Source organism: Egretta garzetta, unplaced genomic scaffold (genome assembly GCF_000687185.1).
Source record: "Egretta garzetta isolate BGI_Z169 unplaced genomic scaffold, ASM68718v1 scaffold32, whole genome shotgun sequence".
NCBI classification, from domain to species: domain Eukaryota; kingdom Metazoa; phylum Chordata; class Aves; order Pelecaniformes; family Ardeidae; genus Egretta; species Egretta garzetta.
In genome coordinates, this window is record NW_009259035.1 from 3,856,129 (window position 1) to 3,878,002 (window position 21,874).

The following is a 21,874-nucleotide window of genomic DNA, read 5'->3' on the forward strand; positions in this document are numbered from 1 at the left end:
TATTCTGGCCCTGTGAGCTCTTATTTCTCCATTTTATCTCCATTAACTTAGTGCTTTTTCTTCAGAGGTTCTGTAACATTTCCACGTTCATGAAGATGAATAACACCACCGTACCAAGGGTGTCTGGAGACTACAGACTCCTATGCAGCTCCAACAACCACAGCTCATTCTCCTTCAGAGGTTCTGTAACATTTCCGCGTTCATGAAGATGAATAACACCACCATACCAAGGGTGTCTGGAGACTACAGGCTCCTATGCAGCTCCAACAACCACAGCTCATTCTTTTCCTTCTGAATTCTTGCTTCACTTTGTTCCCTCCCTCCCTCTTACTTTTTCATTTTTCTGCTTTTTGACCCTCCATCCCTTCTGTTTGGATACCAGCTACTCCAACTTTTTCCCAGCTCTCTGAGCCTTTCTTCTTTCCACCCTTCACCTCCCCAGGCAGTCACTCATCTCCTTTGCTATCTCCATCGGCTTACATTGTCTCACTGTTTATCTGTGCGATGAATTCTGCAACTTTCAATTCACAATCATATGAAGCTTTCCAAAGCTGTCACTTTGAAGCCCAGTTGCAGGCTCACAGCGTGGTGGGCTGCACTGGGGATGTGGGGATGTATCACACACAGATCAGGGGAAATGCAGACTCTGTCTAATGATCAATAGATGGAGATAGGAGAGCACACTCTTGCTTCAGGCACAGAACTTGATAATGTATTCACTTTCTTGCTTAAATGTTTCCAGCTATCATTTTTGTGTATTAACATATTTTAATAATACCCAAATACATGGTGATGCATTAACAAATGCAAATGATGGGATTGAATGTAAGGTTGTTTAAAGGATAAATGCAACAGAAAAAAAGACATGAATAGAAGTAACGAGAAAGGGATGTACAAAATGCGCTATAGATTCCAGCTCTAAAGCGTGGCTTGGACTATGGGGCTGCAAGTCTAAAGTGGTGAGAGAGGTGGAAGAGGAACAGAGAGATCTTGCTTTGTATTTTTGGAGCTGCTGTACCAATTGTTCACAAAACAGTTTGACAGATTTATATAATTTCTGTTAAATAACTTGTTACTAAATAAACAAACAAAAAGTCTATTCCAGAGACCAGCAAATGCACTTGCAGTGAGTTGATCTCTAGTAAGTCTCCACTGTAAGGCGTTTAATAGTCCCTCATGAAATAATTCAGAATTTTTTAGTTCTAATACTCCTACAGCTGTAATAGGAAAGCAGAAGCGGAGAGCTCAAGGAGAACCTGCAGCTGCTCCAATAGCAATTTTTTTAAACTATCATCCTTAAATAATCTGTACATTAATAAGCATATTGGTAGGTAATGAAATGTTAGTGAAGTAATACAGATGGTGCAGGAAAATTAAGTTGTAAACTAAACAGCACTGGCAGAATACTTAGGAAAATCAACCTTTCTAGTCTCCAACATATAATAAGTATCAAGTATCTAAGTATCAGAAGCTTTAATTAAAACAGAAGATTGCCCTTAATGTCATCCTAGTCTCAAAACAGGAGGGACAAGAAAGTCCAGTGTCGTTTAAGATATCATCTAGAGAAATAAAACACAGGAAAGGCTAATTTTTCAAATACAAAAGATGAACCCAAAATTTTGCCTATGCATCCCCCAAATGGTGTTTATGTTTACAAACTCCAGGTCTGTGCTTCTAAATACCTGTGTACATTTAAATGCAAGTACAGACTGTAGAGCCAGAGAGATCTCTAAGGCCTGATCTTAAAACATCTGGTCTGGGAGACTGGAGACTGAGCAGACTTTTGCTGCTGGCTGCTTTTTGACATTGTCCGCAGTCATCTGATTATTCATAGTGGGGAAATATTCTAATAAAACTGCAGTTTGTTGGAATGTAGTTATTTATTGAACCCCAACTGTTTTGGGGAAAAAAAAAACATGTTGTGTTTAAGGAGGGAGAGAGGAGGAAGAGGACCAGTTTGAAGCACCAGATCTGGTGGTTCAAACTGGATAGTTGTTACACAGAAATAATTGGTGTCCTACTCAGCAGAGTGCCAGAACATACAGTTAACTTTTGTGGGCTTAAACCATACTCATGCCAACAAAATCCTGAGGCTGGGATGTAGAGGGTTATTTTATGCAGAAAGTCTCCAGTGAGTAGGCTGTTGGGCTGCACCAAGGTCTGGTGTCAGGCCACGATCAGTGGCTCTTGCAGGTGCTTTGCCTTATTCACTTGCCTCCTCTGGAGGAATGTGAAATGAAAATGTGCCTCTTTAACTCCCACTAAATATTTCAAGGGATTTCAAATCCCATTCAGCCAGAAGCTTCACACAGCTTTCTTCCTGACATCTGTGCAGGGCTCTGAAATTGAGGAGAGGAGTGTTTTGAACTAAAATGGGACTCCGCATCCACATCGTGGCTATGCATACAGGCTGTAGACGGCTCCTGGGGTGGACCAGGGAGTAGCCCAGCAGGGCATTATTTGGGCTCTCCCTCCTGACATTGTCTCCCTGTGAGCTCCTTTGTGGGTGTGCAGAGGAGCTTTTCTAAACATTACCTAAGCAGTATTTTCAGCTCCTGTAGGTTTTGCACGGTTATAGTCACCAGCATGGCAGTCCCAGCTGAATAGAGGATCAGATGGATGTCGAAAAATAGTTTTCTCTCTCCTGTAACTCAAACTTGCGAGACCAGCATGTGTCAATGGTGTGGTTGCATAGGCAGCAACAAATGAAAATAATGAAAGACCTTTCATTCTCTGGCATTAGCCTGCCACGCCTTTCAGACGCAGCAAAATCCTTAGAAAGCCAAGCAAAATAATGTGTTTTTTTCTATACCATACATTATGATGCCTCCTGCTATTCTCTTTTTCTGACCTGATTCAAGCAACTGAGAAGATGTTTTCTGAGTGCTTTTCTTGGGAAGAAATGTAGATGGGGCGAAATTTCCAGCCATCAAGTTAAAAACTTAGAAGTAACAGCGTGGCCTTGAGGAAGGTATGCCACGTAGGCAAGCTTAGGCTTTCTTAGAGTGTGTTGACTGAAAATAAAGCTAAAATTCTTCTGTTACATAAGCAGAATCTTTCCTTAGCTGAAGAGTAATGATAATTGTGGTTTTTCCACCATTTTATTCGCTTTAGTTAAATTGCCAGCAAGCAGTTATATCTCTTTGTATTTCAATTAGGTAGCAGAGTTGTCCAGTTTGAAGACATGACTGCAATAAATCAGTTTCTTTTTAATAGCCAGGCTATGGGAGGTGAGGATTAAAGTGCCACGTGCAGTATTTTAAGAAGCATTTTAACCAGGCTGTAATCACATTTCATTCTTCTACCGGTTTGCATAAAATACCCGATCTAGATAGACTGCGCAGCTCCCTCGCTGCGACTACAATGGCAGGAGAGGGTTGTTTACCATTCCTGGCTCTAAAGCTTTCCCACTGCACGGGGGCTGATTGGTGTTCGTGGCTGTTTGCAGAATGGCTGGTTAATCAAATAAAACAGCCCCAGCTCCCTGCTGAATATAACGGAGGGAGGGATATAAATACTAGGGACTGTGGTGGGGAAAAGATGGGTGGAAAATATAATGCATCTGTAATGAAAAAGAACAGTAGTTAAGCAGCTGTATTACACAAGTCTGTAAGTACCAAGGGGTTCTGGTCGTACCATCAATCAAAGAGTGGAAGCTTTGGTTGGTTTATCGCTCTGACCTCGGGACGGGATTTCCTTGTCATACCTTTCTAGCAATTCAGTTTCTGTGAAAAAACAAATCTAGGACATGGCACCTTCCCATTAGTGAATCTTGTCCCTAACCAGGATAAAAATTTTCAGGAAACCTCAAAATTTCTCATCAATCTTCCACTAAACGCTGGCTGCAATTCCTGAGTATTCCTTTGTATGAGAGATGGATGTCCAGGACATCTTTCTGGTGATTGATCCAAGGTAATGCAACATACCTTGGTCCTAAACAGCCTGAATTTGTGACCTCTGGGAGACTCTGAAAAGAAATAATCTGTGTCCTGCAGCATGGAGAAATGGGGCCGACTAGCTTCCTACACCGCAGGTGGTCGGAAGAAGACGACAAATCCGAATTTGAAAACCTCTAAATTTTCTTTCACGCGTGGCAGGAGTTCTGAGCGTGGTTGTGTTTTACGTGACACTTCAAGTATGCACTGGGGAGGGTGCCGGAACTGGGCTTCTCAATGGGCACTGGTACCCTGGCACCTCATTCGTTGGTCTTCACTGAGCATTATTATGAAAGAGGACACCAGTCTGCTCATCCCTTACAGAGGAGAGGCACAGAGCTACTGCCTGGTCAAAAGCAGACTTTGGCATGAAACAATCAGGTGCTTATAAGCAGCAGAATCTTCAGAATCAAAATTTTGGCCTCAAGTGCTAAAATTTTGCTCAAGTCTTGTCTTTACACACAAGTTGTTACATGAATCTCTCTTGGAGTCCCAAATGTTGTAGTTCACAGCATAGTCTGGACACAATACACAATAATGTAGGTACAGATCAGGCAGGTGTAAACAGCAAAGACAGAAACAATTTCTCACAAAAGGAAAATGTGAGCATCAGTTAATGAATGTTTGCATTGTTTTCCGTCCTTCAGATGATGCTATTACTAAATTGAACATCTTTGCTTATGCAGTAGTTGTGCTGAAAGCTAAATTAAGGAGATGGTTTTCTTTAAACAGTATCTCATTGGTGATTAGCTTGATCATTAAATCATTTTGGATTTAACAAAGTGAGGAGCAGATGGAACACAACAAAGAGAGCAAAAACGACAACAAATGAAACATGATATAAGATCACGGAAGAGAATCTAAGTAGAGAAACCCAAAAGTAAATCAAAAGAGCTCATACCAAAATTCTCGCTACTATAACAACATATAAAATATATTTGGGAATGACAACAGTTGTGGAAAATACTCAGGGTATTATTTTGTCTTTCCATAGATGCCATTAATGATCTTAATTTAGAGAATTGTACTTCTAAATATGTCCTCTCATGCTGTGGTGTTGAGAGTCTCCCCACATTATCAGACATGATAGAGGTTTTGCAAAATTAAAATTAAGTTTAGCGGAAAGGAGTGGAAACATCAGCCAAGCATGTAACTCAAGATCACATAGATTCTTTGCATCTGATGGATTTTACTACCCTTCTTACTGTACCTTTCCACTCCCAAACTAACGTCCCACTTTTCAAAAATCTTGACTCAACCCAATTCAGCCTCTCATCAACTGGCTTCTCCATCAGTTTCTCCACCTTCCTAGAACATCCCATCAAAGGTTTGCCCTGTCTTTCTACAACACCCTTTCTCATATCTTCAGAGCTAACTGCTCCGTACATCCACCATGAGAAATCATTAGCTCAAATTTGGCACCCATTGAAAATGGTCGGTGGTAGACCTCAGCTCTGTTTGTGTTTGCATCCACCAATTTGGAAGCTGACCTGACTGTTCCAGATCTCATGAACCCAGTAACATGGAGGGAAAAATCTCATAAGGGCCAGAATTACTTTACATAACATTATATAACATCCAGGTCCACTTCTAGCTGAACGAAGACAAATTACATCCAAATAACGGAGAAACTTGCAGGAGGTTTATTTTGAATTTCTTTCTAATAGTAGTCCTAGGCCTGGTGGATTTTCTTCAGCCCCCACAGAGTTTTACATGATACACTTTTTGACAGATACAGTGTCAAATTTTATTGTGTCTTTTCATGATTTATATTGCACACGTTCTAAACAGCCTTCAGTATGTTTTAGTTATTACTACTCTATAAAATTTGTAAGCTACGAGGTGTTTCTAACACCCCATGACAAGTTTTATGTACATTACGCGACAGCAGTTTTGATTTAATCTTTATCATATTATACTCAATCTGCTCTCAATTATGCTCTTGACATATTTTATGCCCTTACAGGTCTGTGTTTTATCTCTCAGTTCATTCAGCTCAAAGATTGCTAGGCCCAGGTTCTGCTCTGAGTGTGTGCCCTGAGTAGGTACAGAGTAAGTCCATTGAACTTTTTTTATTACTTATTCAGTAGCGGCCAAATGTAGATGCCTGTACTGTGCCTTAGATTCCCATTGAACTTGCATTATTGGGCTCTAAATAATTTGAAATATGTCAAACAGAGTAAACACGGCTAAAAAGAAGTTGAAAGAGACAAGAAAAAATATTATTGTGGTTTTATCTTCTTCAGCTACAATAAAATACCCTCTTCGTAGATACGTCATACGCAAGATAAAGGCAGATATATTTTCCTGGCATTGTATTTCTTCTGCTTTCTTGTATACATCTTGTGAATTAAGCTTTTTCAAATTTAATATGAATGATATAGCAACAAAGATAATACATTGGACTTGATGTAGATGTCCATCAATAGAAATGATGTTTTCCATTTGTGTCTGAAAGGATCATATTTTCAGAAGAACCACCCACGTGTGTGCAGTTGCATTGCATATGACGTTTTCATATAACTGAACACAGAAAGGAGATGTAGCTACACACAGAGCACTGCGCAGCTGCAGAGCTGTTTGTGTGGGTTGTGCGTACAGATGCAGGCACGTAGCTGCTTTTCTTGAAAAACTTGGTCGGGCATATATCGCCAATTTGCAAGAAGCTATGTAGCATCCTTTAATAGCTCCCTAAACAAGTGAAGAAAAAAATTGTATTCATTGTTTTCCATTTAAAAATCCGTACTGAAGGAATCGGGAGCGTGCCAATACAATAGGCCTGGGCAAGTACTTCTTTTTTTTTGCTTTGGCAGCCAGTTAAGGCCTTTTCTCCACCCTCACCACTATGCTGGCAGCTCATGTGTTCCCAGGTGCAGTGAAGTACTGTGGCTTCTCTCTCATTCCTCCAAAGCCAGAGAAAAACTTCAGTTCCTCCCCGCATTTAGTATATATGTGTTCAATGCACCACCCCTCCCATGGCATGGTTCTGCAAAAGAGAAGTTATTTTTCAGTTAGGTTATGATAGAAAGGAACTAACTATTAGCCATCAGTTTAGATACTCATCTTACAGTCAAGGTCCAATTTGTTTTTCAGTAAAATGAGATGATACTGAATGAGATTACATTTCCTAAGAAGGTAGCAGCATTTTTCAAGCCATCCCCACACAGACGCTAGGTGATACCTGCTGCACATTGGATGAAGCGCTAGAATGTCAAGTTGATGATTTTATGATGCTATTGCTTGTGGGTTTTGTTTTCCATTCCCATTGTTGGGCACTAACTAATGAAATGACTTCATTCACTCGAGTAAGAGATTTACTGGTGTACGTGGTTAGCTGGGCACCTAGCTGTCCATGCTGCGTGCACAAATGCCTGATTTGCAAGTGCTGCGTAACTAAGAAAATCTCAGCTGATGTTCCTAGTTCTAGGTGAAATGCTACTTCATTTTAAGAAGGCAAATCAGCTGATTGCATTGTGTCGTGATGATTAAAATTGGAAAACCCGTGTACCATCATTTTTTTTCCATTCCATAAACAGTTTAACTGCACTTTTTTCATTACTCATCTCAAAGATGCCTTGGCATTTTTATTAACGTGGTAGGACTAGAAGAAGTACTTGAATTTAACCCAATTATATTATGTTTTTCTGAAGAATACCAGTGACAGGGCATACACATCAAACTCAAAGTAAGAAAATAGATACAACTGGCTGACTAATTGCATTGTATATTTACCAAAGAACTGAACTATTCTTCTTGTTTATGATGTAATGAAATTTCAGAGCATATTTTGTCCAAGTTTGAATCTGAGAGGCTTGGGTAAAACATGAGGAGACATAAGTTTCCACGATTTAGTAGACTTATGGGAAACCTAGAGTGAAGCAGGAAATACAATTGCTTATTGTATTAATGATTCTATTTATATATGTTTAGATTTTTTTAAGATGCCTACAAAGATAGATCAAGTAAACCAGAGTGAGTTGTCATTAGGGATTTAGCCACTGGAATATTGCAGTAATTGAAACAACCATGTTTAAGGAAGGAGGTATTTTTATAAAACATTGTTTAGCTTTAAAAGCTCTAAAATTGTCAACGTGTCATTATAGGATATTTCCATACTGAACTATTAACTTTTGATCAAAATGGTTTTTCACTTTGAAATGTTAATCCATTGCAGAGAAAATAATTCAGGTTGAAGTCAACTGTTTGGAATAAAATCTGCTCCAGTTTGGATTTTTTAATTGGTTTTTATTCCCAAATTTGCAATACCTTTCTTTAATTCAAAATCTTGAAAACCCTTGTGCAGAAAGATAACTAGCTTCCAGCTCCATTTATCACGTTCATCAAGCACAAGCTCTGTGTTTAACATTATCTCCCTGAGTTTGTGTCCTGGGCAGTAGCCCAGGAATTTCTGTTGATTTCTGTTGCAGGAGCAAGAAGGGATTAGAAATCTTTCATGAAAATATCAGTCCTGAATGAATCCTCCAGCACCATAAGGAATCGAGTGATTGTTTTACAACTTTTTTTAATTTATTTTTTTTTTTAGCTGATATTTGGCTGCTGTTTCCTAGTTCTATCAACTGTAAACTCATTTCTGGCATCTGAGCTATTGTGTTGACAGGTCAGGAAGAATTAGAAACTAATTTAATGGGAGTCTGTGACTTGCACTTCACTTGTTATTTACAAAGGTCTGCAAAATGAATGTTGCAGCCTTGGATAAGTGGAAATGCCTGCCCAGGTTGTAGCCAGAGATGAACAAGTTGTGCGGACTTTAAGGCAAAGGCTGTAAGTATTTCATTCCGTAAGGATGTGAAAGCCCAACTATCGCCTGAACTTAGAGTTGCAGTAAACCTATAAAATTCTTAATTGGATGTGAAAAGTGCTCAGATGCATAAGTTACACTGGTTTGGGTGCTGTCTGAACCTGAAACTCCTTCTGGACCCTGTTTACATCTTTGTTTACCTTTGTACATAAAGAAACCAGGTGCCTGCTCCTTTACCTGGACTTGCTCTGCCTGGCAGAGACTTAGTTGTATGTTTTAAATGACTGCAACCATATGCTTTGTATTAACTGTTTTATATGAGGGATTCCACATCTGAGTTGGTGACCGCAAAATAGAGTGCTTTGGATTGCAGGTGTGCTGTCTGTATTGTCCACCCTGGCACCCTGCTCCCCCTAGCAGCTCACTGCAGGGTGGGCAGCAGCAGAGAAGAGCTAGCTTTACAGGGACAGTACGTGACAGCTTGTTAGGTTGTGTCATCTTCTTAGTTACCCTCATGGTGATAGCAAGCAGGCAGTCTGAACTGGGTAAAACATGCCGCTGCACTGGTCTCCCTCCCCCCACAGCTCCTAATGTTTTCCATGGGTCCTAAACTGCAAAAGAAAGAAAAAACCTTCTTAGCTCAGATCTGCAATGCTTTTCTTTCCTTGGGTTCAAAGTATCTTCTTGTGAGAATTAAAATGCATTCAGGAGTGGGGTCTCCAAAGACCTGACAAGCCGGTGACGAGGGGCCATGTGGCCACACATTAGAGGGACGACGGCTCTGAACGATGCACTGACCTGGGGATACAGGAATAAAGCAACAAAGCTGGTGAGGGGTCTGGAGCACAAGTCTGATGAGGAGCAGCTGAGGGAATGGGGGTTGTTTCGTCTGGAGAAGAGGAGGCTGAGGGGAGACCTTATCGCCCTCTACAACTGCCTGGCAGGACGCTGTAGCAAGGTGGGGGTCGGCCTCTTCTCCCAGGTAACGGGTGACATGACAAGGGGAAATGGCCTCAAGTTGCGTCAGGGCAGGTTTCGATTGAACATTAGGAAAAATTTTTTCAATGAAAGGGTTGTTAAGCATTGGAACGGGCTGCCCAGGGAAATGGTGAAGACCCCATCCCTGGAGGTATTTAAAAGATGGGTGGATGAGGTGCTTAGGGACATGGTTTAGTGGTGGAATAGCAGTGTTAGGTTAATGGTCAGATTTGATGATCTTAAAGGACATTTCCAACCTAAATGATTCTATGATTTTTTTGTGCAGCATCTGCCATCTGGGCCGTGTGGTCAGAAGGGACTGACCCTCCTGCAAGGAGATGTGATCGGGCTTAAAATGGTTGCTTTAGCTGGAAATACCATAGGGCAGAAATCTCTCTGTGGAGCTTTTCCAGAGCACTTTGCTGGAATCCTTCCCTGGTGCCAGTCTGTGCAGCGGCCTGAACTTACAGCCTGAAATGAATACTTAGTCGGAGACACCCTGTGGCAACCCTTACTGAACTCTCAAGGAAAAGGGATGCCAGGTATTGCTGAAAGGTAGAAACTTTAAAGGGTTGGGACAAATCTCAGTCTGCTTCTTTCCGCAGCCACATGAACCGCTGCACTTAAAGGGAAAATTCACTGCTAGAGAAGATTGATGGTTTCTTGCAGGTTTTCCAGAGGAAGAAGTAGCTTCCAAGACCACCAAAGTCTATCTGAAAGCAAACCGATGTGGAAGCACTGAGCTTTATGATCTGAACCTGTTCCTTCATGCCCCAGCCCAAGCTTGTGATGTGCAGTGCAGGTTGCCAGCAGTGCAGGGCACCCAAATGGGGGGAAATACGCTGAAATACGCTGAACCGTTGTGCAATGTCATTTCAGCGGGGGAAACAAGAGGGGCTGGGAAGAATTTCTTCTGGAGCTTCAAGATGCTGTGTCTAGATTTGCAGTGCCAAGCTGGCTCCTTCCAAACCTGGGCAGGAGAATCTGACCAAAGAGAGGATGAAATGGTTCAAAAGAAGATAGTTAAATTCTTTTGCGTGAGTAGTGCGACATTCTGAACCCTATTGCCACTATGAAAGTGGTCAGAGCTCTTGTGCAAGGAATATAAAAACCTGAAAGTTAATAATTTTCTTTAAAATAAGTTTCTAAAACAAAACTATATTGTTTCAAAGGAGCTTTTACCGGAGGGTTTTTCAGTAACAATGGTGGTTTTGCAAAGAATTTTCTTGTGGTGAGAATTCTTTTTCAGATGATTAATGGTTTTGATGAGTAGTTTTTTGACTCTTGATGATTTTTTCTATCCTTGCAGTTGGTATTCAGTAAGTATTTCTTTGAACAAAGAAAGCTGCCCAAGAATTGCAGTTAGATTGACTCTGTTTCTATTCTAAAGAATGGGGACAAGTACTCTTCAGTTAGCATCATGCTGGATTGATTTAATCTAAAGAGAGATGCTGCTTCTCTAAAGTCACGTATCTTCTTCATGATACTTTAATCCACAAAATTTTACTTTTTAACCCAAATTAAGAGGACTGGTCTGTGTACATTTTGTCATTTAGATGTTCTTTTATTGGAGGTGAGCTGCCACAAAAATACAAATATATCAGAAAGGGGGAGTCACTTTAGTGACTTTTTGTTTAAATTTGCCTCATTATTGAGACTGCCACTTGGCTACCACAGATTAAATTTTTGAGGAACCTGAAGTGCTTTCATATCATTTCTGTGTATGATCTTCACTGGTAATACCCTTGAAATAGTCTCCATTACTATCTGCAGCACTCAGTTGACATAAAATAAATAAGAAGCTGGCATAAAAAAACCAAAAAATTGGTTCCTTACCTTTCAAATGTCTGCTTTGCTGAGATTTTTTTTTTCCTGTTGTTTTTTTCTCCTGTTTCTCTTCCATCTGAAATTAACGTTAGCTGTAACAAACTTGTGGTTCAGCTGCATGTCAGCTATCAGTGTGATCTGCTGCCTTTTTAGTGCTTTGCTGTGATTACCTGGAGAAGCAGCTGGCTCCGTTCTCCCACCACCCTCAGAAATTGTACCTTTGATTGGCCTCCACTCTCTTTCACTCTGCTTGTTATTTTCTTTCTTGTAACTTACAGGATGCATTTAATTGCCGTGGCAGAATGTGAACGCGCTGAGCACTGGAAAAGTTCTAACAGAAAGGCGCCCTCTCATTACAGAGCTCTCATACCTGAGTAATTCTTCTAATTCTGGATTAATTATTCAAGGTATGCCCAGAGTAACAAGCGAACGTGTGATCCTGAGGCTGTTCTCAAGAAGCTGGTGGCAGGTTGCATATGAGGAATTAATGCTTCTCCTGATGAAGTTTTATCTGGAGCAAATAGACATGCCATTGAAGCTGATATGACAATGTAATGAAAGATAAACTTCATACTGAAGAGGAGATGAGGCTGGGATTTCTAACCTCTTCTTTCTTCCCCTGAGCTCCCCGGTGTTTCATTTCCTGCTGCTGTTCGCTCCTGGGCACTAGCTCAATTGCGCTTTTAGAAACGATTCTGCACTTTGCTGTTTGAATAAGTACAAAGAATAAGTTTCGATGTTTGCCAAATAGCGTCCCTTGAATTTAAATAGCTTTCTATAGACCCTGCAAAATGACATCCTAAAGGGTTGTTGCTGCTGTTATTATTATTGCTATCATTGTTAATATTATTAAATTAGGTGCTTGCCTTGAGGACTGAATAGAGTTTTATGTATAAAGGAATTTTTATTCTCTGCTCTCATACCACCATGGGAATCCAACTCCTGTCATGCACTGCAGAAAGCTGCTGGTCAGCTTCGTATTCTGCCTCCCCGATTGCATGACGGCGTTTCCCTCGTAAGTTATGCAGACCAGGCACACGTACTGGCCTGCAAGGGAGTGTGGGGCAAGAAGCTCTGAAATTGTACTGCAGAACTACAGAAAGTTTAGTTTTGAGAGGACTGTAAATTTTCATGGGGTTTATTCAACAAAGCTGAAATGTGAGATTTTATTTCACTGGCATCTGCATAGAAGTTGGCCAGAATTGTGCCCTTTGTGAACAAAACCAAGACTTGAAACTTTTGTCCCTGGGGGAAAACAAACTAGCAAACAATAATTTCTCTGAAGGCAGAAGATCTGACTTCCGCTGCAGTCCAAAAACCAGCAACTTCATTGGCCTCTTGCAAGAGGATTGTGGAGATCAATGTGTTTCCACTCCGTTTTGCTGAAAAATAACTCCATTGTGAATGCCGTCAAGCTGTTTGGCAACATCTGACAACATGAAAATCTAGATTTAAGCTTCCGCCACAAATTTTATCTTTGCCTTTTCCCATTTCAGAGTACAATATCCACATTATGTATATTAGCTCTCACTCATATATTTGCAAATGTTCGTTTAATTTCATTCCCTCTTCCTCATTCCTCATGTAACAGTGGCCTTGGCGAGGCTGTTTTGTAGAATGGAGTGCAGCCCTCTGCAGGCTGCAGCTACTGCATGCTTGCTGAATATGCAAAGACGACATCAGAAATTTAATTTCTGTCTTTATATATGCCAAAGTCTTGGGTCCACACTGATGGGCATAGAGCTAGCAGCATGGGACAGTGTTTTTCCCCCGACCAGCCAGTGCAGTGGAGTGGTCCGTACTGGAGAACGTGACCCTCAAAGCGGTGTATGGAGCAGGTGATTAATCGGTGTCTTTGGACGGTTTTAGGTCAGAGCTGGAGTCGCTGCTGCTGTGCTGTGGAAGAGGCTGTTTCTGTTCAGGTGTGTGCAGCTAAAGCACAATTGACAACTTTGTAGGCAGGGAAAGGCGTGCAGCAGTCGGAGGGGAAGGATGGCGCCTGACTTGTAATGGAAATGAGTGGAAAAAGTTTCACCACTGTGCCACTGGGGTGCAGGCACAGGGTGTTCAGACAATGTGCTTCATCAGCATTGTCTAATCATTTTCAGATTTTCTTCCAGGAATATCATTTTAAGCAGTTGAAACTTAGTTTGGGATTTCCCTGGCCTTAAAAGCTGCATTGTTTTTATAACAGGTAACACATTTTATGTATGATGAAGTTTTTAAAGGAGGTCAACAGGAAAAATAACTGCCAGTTCTGTTTAACCTGCAGCCTATTGTGTACATTTTTTCTTTCATGAGGATTCTTTGTATTTCTTTTAAAGAGGAATTTAAAATACAGCAAAGATATTGTCCAAGAATTCAAGGATGAAAAATTGCAGTAGTTGGTTGTTGTTTACTTACAATTATGTATTTCTGAAATTTATAATTTCCTAGACTTAGAAATGTGTTTTTAGAATGCTGGAGTTGTACACAAATACATTATTCAGCCTGCTCTGCACGAATGGGTTAGCTGTAAGAAGAAATACTATCCACATCCGTGTTGGCATGAAATATGTGCATGTGCAACGGTGTAATGGCTTTAAGTGCTTCCCTGATATAACTCAGATGGTTTTTGGTGGCGTCATTGAAGATAAGTTTTAACTAATATCTACAGGCAGGCCTTCAGCAAATAAAAATCTCATAAATGTGCAGTGATAGAAAACAGAAATACAACTGCCTTATAGAAATAGTTTTACCATCTATGTGCTTATGGCCCCTATTCTGTGTAACAGCTCTTTCTACAGTAACTCCTTTGCAATTGCTCACAAAACCATGAAGTCAAGTCAAGCATTTCTGTCTGGTACCGTACCTCCCAGTTTCACTTAATGACCAGTGTAGTGCGTGAGTTCAAAATACCCTGATGATCAACTAACAGGTTCAATTTTGCCTGTAATTTTTTTTTCCCCCCCTGTGGCAATAGTCATTAGATACTCCAGAAATCTTTTTAGCCTCTGCCATACTGACAGGTGAGATGCCACAGGGGAGGAGACTGAAGTGTCAGTTCTCCATGCCCTAGAGGACTGGGAAGCTGGGGTTGCTGCTGAATGATAATACACTGCCCTCCTACAAATGCTTCCCCGGCGATCCTGGGCAGCATGGTCGTGTGTGAACAGCATTCAGATTTGCCACCATCCTGAAACGTTAGCATCTCAACACAAAATGCCAATATAATGATGTGTAAATGTAGAATCAGGGATGTGGATCTTCTGCGAGTAGTGAATTGTATATATTAGGAAGAACCATTTCTTTTTCCAAGGAGATTTTGCTTTCATTTAGCCCCCATAATTGACTGACTGTAAGCTCCTTCATTTTTTCTCATAATGCAGAGCTGGAATTTTTGCTGTCCTTATTAAAGCCTAAAGTGGAAGTCTTCAGTACAGCTATCGGAAAGCTAAAATATATATACTTCTCATAGTAAGAGGGAGAGAGAAGGATATAGGTTTTTAACTGACATTTTGTTCTGAAATTCCCTTCTTCTTTCATACAGACCATCATCGACCCTTTTCATAGTATAGCTACCCCTTTTTTGTAGGTGCAAATCTGTAAACCAGCAGTGTTCCAGATATGCTATATTCTAGCAAAACTTTATTCTTAGATCTTTAGGCTAAAACCAGACTTAAGCTGTGTGAAAGATCAGTGGGCAGATAATTTAGACTGAATCTCAGAAGAAGGGCATGCTAAAAAGGGAATCATATGCCTCCTGAGCTGCCAGATAACTGATTCTCTCTTGGCGAGACAGGTGTTTTTCTCATATATAAAAATTAAGAATTGGAGAGAGTTCAAAAGTAGTGTCACTGTTAATGGGAGGACTGAACTGATAGATTTGCAAGGAAAGATTAAAGAAAGCTATATCCAGCCCAGCTAAGTAACAGAAAGGTTCGTCAATAATTGAAACGTGTCAGCCCCAAAGTGAGAGTATTTGGAACTGCAAAAGGAAAAATAAATTGGCTTGGCATGATATAAGAAAGTTATTAAAAAAAAAAAAAGTAGTAAAAATAAATACATTGAATAGCAATGAAAACTCTTAGACTGAGGAGTAGTTCCATAAAGGGAGTGATTGCAAGCATGGCAATTGCAACTTAGGTTTGCTCCATGGATTTGAATTCCCTAGATTTGCAAATGGACAGGGCAAAAATGCAAAAAAGGGATGTATTTTATGGCATGGAGCAATCATGTACTGAAGGTAGAGGGCTGGGATGATCCCGTCTGGCTCTTCAGTCTCTTTCCTGCCCCATGCGCTTTAACTGAGGCTCGCTGTGATCTTATCTATGAAAAGTAGTATCTTTGTGGGAACCTGAGCCGTGATATTATCAGGTCTGCTCTAAGGATCTTACATACACTGCTTCATCACAGATATTATTGACAGTAAGTGCTTTTACCACTTTTATATATTCTCACTGTGAGTTGTTTTACAGAAAGGCAGCTGAATCAAGAGAATTTTTCCTGACCGGCTGAAGAGCTGATAAGTCTTTTTACAAGCACTTAGGTGAATTCCATGCACTAGAACATTAAAAGGGTGGGTTAGGACTAAAGCGGGTGTCAAAACATAACCCTCTGCTCTTACCGTCACCTCAAAGGTTATCTCCGTACATGTAAAGTTACTCGTCTTTTGAACCTCACTTTTCCTTAATTCCTTTGTTTGGAAAGTCCATCTGATCCTTTTCAGGATTCATTTCCCCCCTTCTGATCTTCTGCTTTTGTGTCCTATTTCCCTCCCTTGCTGTCTGCACATCATGATTCTTTTTCAGGCTGAGTCATTATCCCTTTGAATGCTCCTAGGAAGGGCTTTTTTCTCAGTCAGGCTGGCTATTTCTTAGCCAAGTGGTGCCTGTAGGAAGATCAGAATAGCCCAAGCTAGGAAGAGCTCTGTGAGTTGCAGTGACTATAGAACAAGCATACAAGTTGTATTGTTTTGTTAACAGCGAATTCACTTCTTTCCCTTATTCCATGGCTGTTTAAATAGACCTAAATCTCCACTGAGAGGCAAAAAAAAACCATTCTTGACCATTCCCAGAGCCTGAAGATTAAAACTGACCCAGTCCTGCATTTGTGCGTTGTGTATATTTTGAAAAGAATTTTCTCTATCCTGCCAATCATGTGGAGTCCGCAGATAATATGGCTCCCTTTCTGCTCCAAGATCTGCACAGATCCTCCCTGTACCATGCCTGCAAATGGAAGTCAGAAATATTCCCTTTCCAGGCCTGTAGTGTCTAATCCAGATTGATTATGCATGAAAAGGAATGTGTCCCAAATGCAATCGTTCCTTCTGCACTACATCTTGTGAGCAAGCAGCTGGTGTGGCTTGCTTCAGTAACTTTTATATGTAAACAGTCTTTAAAAACATAATCTACATTGTCAAAGCCTAATCTAAATGATGTACTGACATTGCTTATTTTGATATGCTGACTTGGTTTTCAATTCTCTCTGGATTGCCTGGCCCCAGATGGCCTTTTTGTGTTTTGTTTACTTTTCACTTAGCTGTCACATATTTATTCCCATTAGATGTACAAAGTCAATCAGTTCAGCCTAGTTTTACAGCTCAGTAGGCTAATATGAAAAATGTGATTCTTCAGGTCTGACATAGAGACCAATGAAACAGAAAACTGGTAAAAGATCTGGTAGAGCAGCTAGAGGTTATTATATTTTTCAGAAAAACATGAGTTGACTCAAAAGTAGAAATCCACTGGCATAGGGAAGGATTTTTTTAGACTGAATTTCTGTTTTTAAAAGCTTGCTTCTGAATAAATACTGAAATTTTGTATACATCCTATATATTTAAATGAAAAGAAAAATCTGGATTTGTTTCAAATGTGAATGGGTAGTAAAATGTTACCTTAAAACCATTTAAACATAATGAGTTGTTTTGGATTTGTCTTAGTCAAATAGTTAAAGTGGTTTACATGATCTTGCTGCATGAAAGTCTTTGAAGACATAGGAAAACCCTTCATGATGAGAAAAATACTCCCAAAAAATCCCGTGGGTGTGATCTTGCCCACAGTCATGGACAGAGCCAAAATTGGCTGTTCATGACATCTACAGCATGGCTAAAGCGTGGACCATCTTGAATGGTGATCTTCTATCTGGATAGCCATGCCTACCCTCCCACACTTCTCCCCCTGTGAATACCTACCTTCCCTCTAAAACGATGGTTTTACAGCTCAAAGAAAAAAACTTAGGGGGGGATTTGGGGTGGAATTTCGCATTGATGGAGGGAGTCTGAGGTTCCCTGTGTTCCCTGAAGAGGGACAGTACAGGTTTCCTGCACGGCACGTAGTTTGCAGATCACACTTCCTCCATTTCTGCCAAGGTGCTCAGCCAAAGCACTGCGTGGCGCCAGTCACAGGGCGCTTTTTTGTGCTGACAGCTGTTGGGCACCCAAACGTCATGTTCTTTAAAGAGCAGACTGTGTTGAAACTGCTACATTTTTAGGTGCACTGACCTCCTTTTGGACTTGACAGTCCATAGTCTGAGCTCTTCCTCTGTTTATCACAGGTGAAATACGGGAACTATGCTTTTGTATGGGACGCAGCGGTGCTGGAGTATGTGGCCATCAACGACGCAGACTGCTCTTTTTACACGGTCGGGAACACTGTTGCGGACAGAGGATATGGGATTGCACTGCAGCATGGCAGCCCCTACCGAGACGTTTTCTCACAAAGGTAAGGCTTTGGAGAAGGAGGAGCAGGTCCTAAGGGAAGGTCTTTCTCAGCTCGGGACTCTTCTCTTAATTTCATTTTCTGTGAAGGGAAAACATCTTGTGCTTGTAGTCCATTTCTTACATAGGCATTCATTACTTTGGAGACACAGGATTGTTCACTTTTCTAGAAACTGCATTAAAAATACTTCACGTTGCTCTTACTGGAATTGTTCTTGTTTCTTTTGGAAAACATTGGTGAGATAGGCTGAACTTCATTAGCAGGAAAATGAGGAAAGAGATGATTCATTTGTTTTAGAGGGGCAGCATAACTCAACCCTTCCTGTTACAGAAGCCTTTTCTTAAAGAGAAAAAGCAAACTTGGACACTGAAGGGAAAACTGAAGGGGATGAACATTTGATGTTTCAGTGAAAAGGTCCCTATTGGTACCCAGAAGCTTAGATGCTTATCCCAATAATTAATCTCTTAGGCTACAACAGTGAGATGTCTAGAGATGCTTCTGGTACTGTGTTTCTACTAGGATCGGAAATACTAAATTAATTGTACGTATTGTGCCTTTGCAGTATTTGTGCTTCACTCTAGTATTGATTCCTAAATCAGGATGTGTGTGAAATGTGAAAAACAACCAAACATTTAAGAAGTGTAGTATCTGCAGTCTGACATTTAGGAGAAAGACGTGGGCTAACCTTGTGATCCTTTTTCATTCTGAACCTATTCTCTCAACCCAGTTTCTAATGGTTTGCATAGGATGCGTGTAACAAAATTTTACAGTTGCTGTGATGGAATTTCTTTTGTGTGGTTGCCATAATGAACGTGAACCATTATGTCATACAAACATGCTTCATTCAGGCTATTGCCTTTGCCTTCAGTCCACAGAATGAGGTAGGGGGAAAAAGTAGTCAGTAAGTAACAGTATGCAGAGGAATCACTGCCTGCTCACACATACTGCATGAACAGAGAAAGCTTGAATTCTTTGAATCTGTTCTATGTCAGGCGTGATTTGGCTGAATTTTGTGCTGACGTAACAGTAACGTAATACAAAAGTTTATGGGATCAACAAAAAATTTAGTTTCAATTAAACATATATGGGCTTTATATATTACAATTAGCATTCTAGGCAATTATTTACTGAATACTTTAATACTTGAATGTTCCAGCTATGACCAGGCTGGCTCTGCTAAAAATATCTGGCTTTGTAATGTTTGGGTCTCCATGCAAAACAAAGGGTAAAATTTCTTCCTGTAATCTTTCTAAGAAATGCTTCCAGCTGTCAGAGATCTCAGGTGCTAGTCAAGGTCTTAAGTCATCCTCTTCAGAGCATTACCCATGTAAGCTTGAGTACAAATATTTGAAGACACGGGGGAGTTTTGTAGGCTGTGCCTTCATTACTAAGTACCGTGAACCTGCCAAGTGGGGTGGCATGGCCCATGCCCACACAGATGAGCATTATTCATCTGCACCACCACTGCTCTCCAAGTCAAGGTCAATGTATCCAAACCACCCCTTTAGGGACTGCTTCTGACATCATTTATATACTTGTTATAGCTCTCGGTACACAGGGGGAATGGTCACAGCTGGTTCTGGTAAGCGATTATCTTCCTTGTCACGGTATTCAGTACCTGGAGAGACTAGGTTACGTCTTCTCATACAACTTCTGGATCATTGGTCTGTGCAGGCATGACATTTTCAAGTACAATTTTATTTCGTAACAAAATTTCAGCATTCCAGTGTATTATTATATCTTGAAGCTGTAGGAAAGCAGAAAGAAGCATAAAAATTTGCACATATATAGCTCTCTTTATCTGAGGATCTTTGAAGCAATATTTAAATATTGGCACCTCTCAGTGGGAAGTAAATGCCATTTCCATTTAATGCTTAGGGAATCTGCAGCATAAGGAGACTTAAATGAATTCCCAAGGTCAGATGTTTTTTCCCTGGTGGAATCAGGGATCACAGGCACTCAGATTTGAAGAAAGGGATTATTTGTGAGATATTGGGCCACATGAGGGTCTAGATGGATACGGAAAACTTAGCACTGATGAGAAAGTAACTCATTACATTATCAAGAGTAATGGTTGAACAGAGAAATTGGAATTTGCTTGGAGTGATGCTACCTACTAAAGAATTTAGAGAGCCTGAGATATATAGTCTGAAAATGTGTGTGCTGCCCTTCAAATCTTCATTTCTGTATTATGAAAGCATATTATATTGCACTTCTAATTATGTTCATAAATATAAATTTACCATTTGAAGCTGTGAAACACCATATAAGAAACAAACACGTGAAAGAGAAAGTGTGCTTACAAGATAGCTTACAAGGTTTTGTTCTAAAAACCCGTCAGTACTGTTCCTTATGATTACTTCCATGTGGTTTTCACAAATCATCCTTACTTTTCTTCCTAATGAAAAGGCTGAACAACCTTCAGCTGCTGCAGCCTGCATGCTAAATAGAGAGGGAAATAGATTTCACTGTATAGGATTAGCAAATGTTCACATGAATATTTCACATTCTTTAATGCAGTAGGGAACTGGTTTGAAATATACTGGCATTTCTTGATCTTTCCCAAAATAAATATATTCATGTGAAAATACAGGGCTCCTCTTTTATGAAATTTCATAAAAACCCATAAGCTGCACAGTGTTAAATCCCTAGGGTGCAGCTGTAAAAGGTCTGGCAAGCTTACAGGAGATTTTGGTCTCAGTGCAGGAAGCACGGGCATCAGTTTAAGGCTTTTCATTACCTTTTCTGAACATTCAGGCGATTCCCAGAGAAACAGAAAAAGAGACAGAGTTGTAAACACCCACCCCTTCTCTCCAGTGCTATGGGGCATGAGTTGCAGTCAACACTGTGGTGAAGTTTAAGCATTTGGGATTTCCAAAAACAGCCTATGTTTGGGATGTCTGCTATGTTGTTCCCCAGGGGATCAACGCATGGAAAATACTGTGGCCTTTGGGGCCTGCAATGATATTCACCTGCTCTGTGAAGTATTCCAGTCTCTAGGGGAGTTTACCCAACAGTTAGGCTACTTAAAAAAGGCATTAAGCCTGCGATCAGTTTGAAATGCTGAGGTGCCATCAAAACACACCCAGGGCCTTGCAAAAATTAAATTCCCCGATGTCATTTCCTCCTGTAACTGATGGTGGTGTGCCTTTATACCACAGGCAGTTTGTGAGGTGCCAAAAAGAAGCCTGAAACAACAGAGCACATTGTGAGAACCAAAGCCACGGTGACGGTCCTGTACTGTTCATGTACCTGCATTTGGGATGTGGGACCGCAGCTGATGACCACCTGGTTATCTGGTTCCCGTTGTGCTGGAGAAGCACCCAGGCTGCAGCGCCCTAAGCGCGGCACAGAGCCGGTGCTGACAGCCACCCTGCTCCCAGCCTCGGTCCGCTGCTACCAGCTGGTGCCCCTGTGTTTGCATGGGATGTGGTCCTACCAGGATGGAATGAGCCTCCAGTTACCAAGGAACCAGAAAGTGAAAATGCGTATCTTGAGCTACAGCTGAATTAACACAAAAGATTCAATATATACTTGATTCTAAATTGATGCAATTAAGCAGGTATCATAAGGGAATGTGCTGCCATTGAGGTACGCTTGCTTGTATTGGTTCATCAACTACAACCACCTGAAGGGAGGTTGTAACGAGGTGGGGGTCAGTCTCTTCTCCCAGGTAA

The 21,874-nt window shown here is 40.8% G+C and overlaps 1 protein-coding gene across 1 annotated transcript in view; it reads left to right on the forward strand.

The window, feature by feature from the left end:
* GRID2 (glutamate ionotropic receptor delta type subunit 2) overlaps positions 1-21,874 on the forward strand; it is a 746,969-nt gene that overhangs the window by 659,417 nt on the left and 65,678 nt on the right. The window contains 1 exon segment of the mRNA XM_009634848.1: positions 18,034-18,200. Coding sequence (XP_009633143.1) covers positions 18,034-18,200 — 167 coding nt within the window.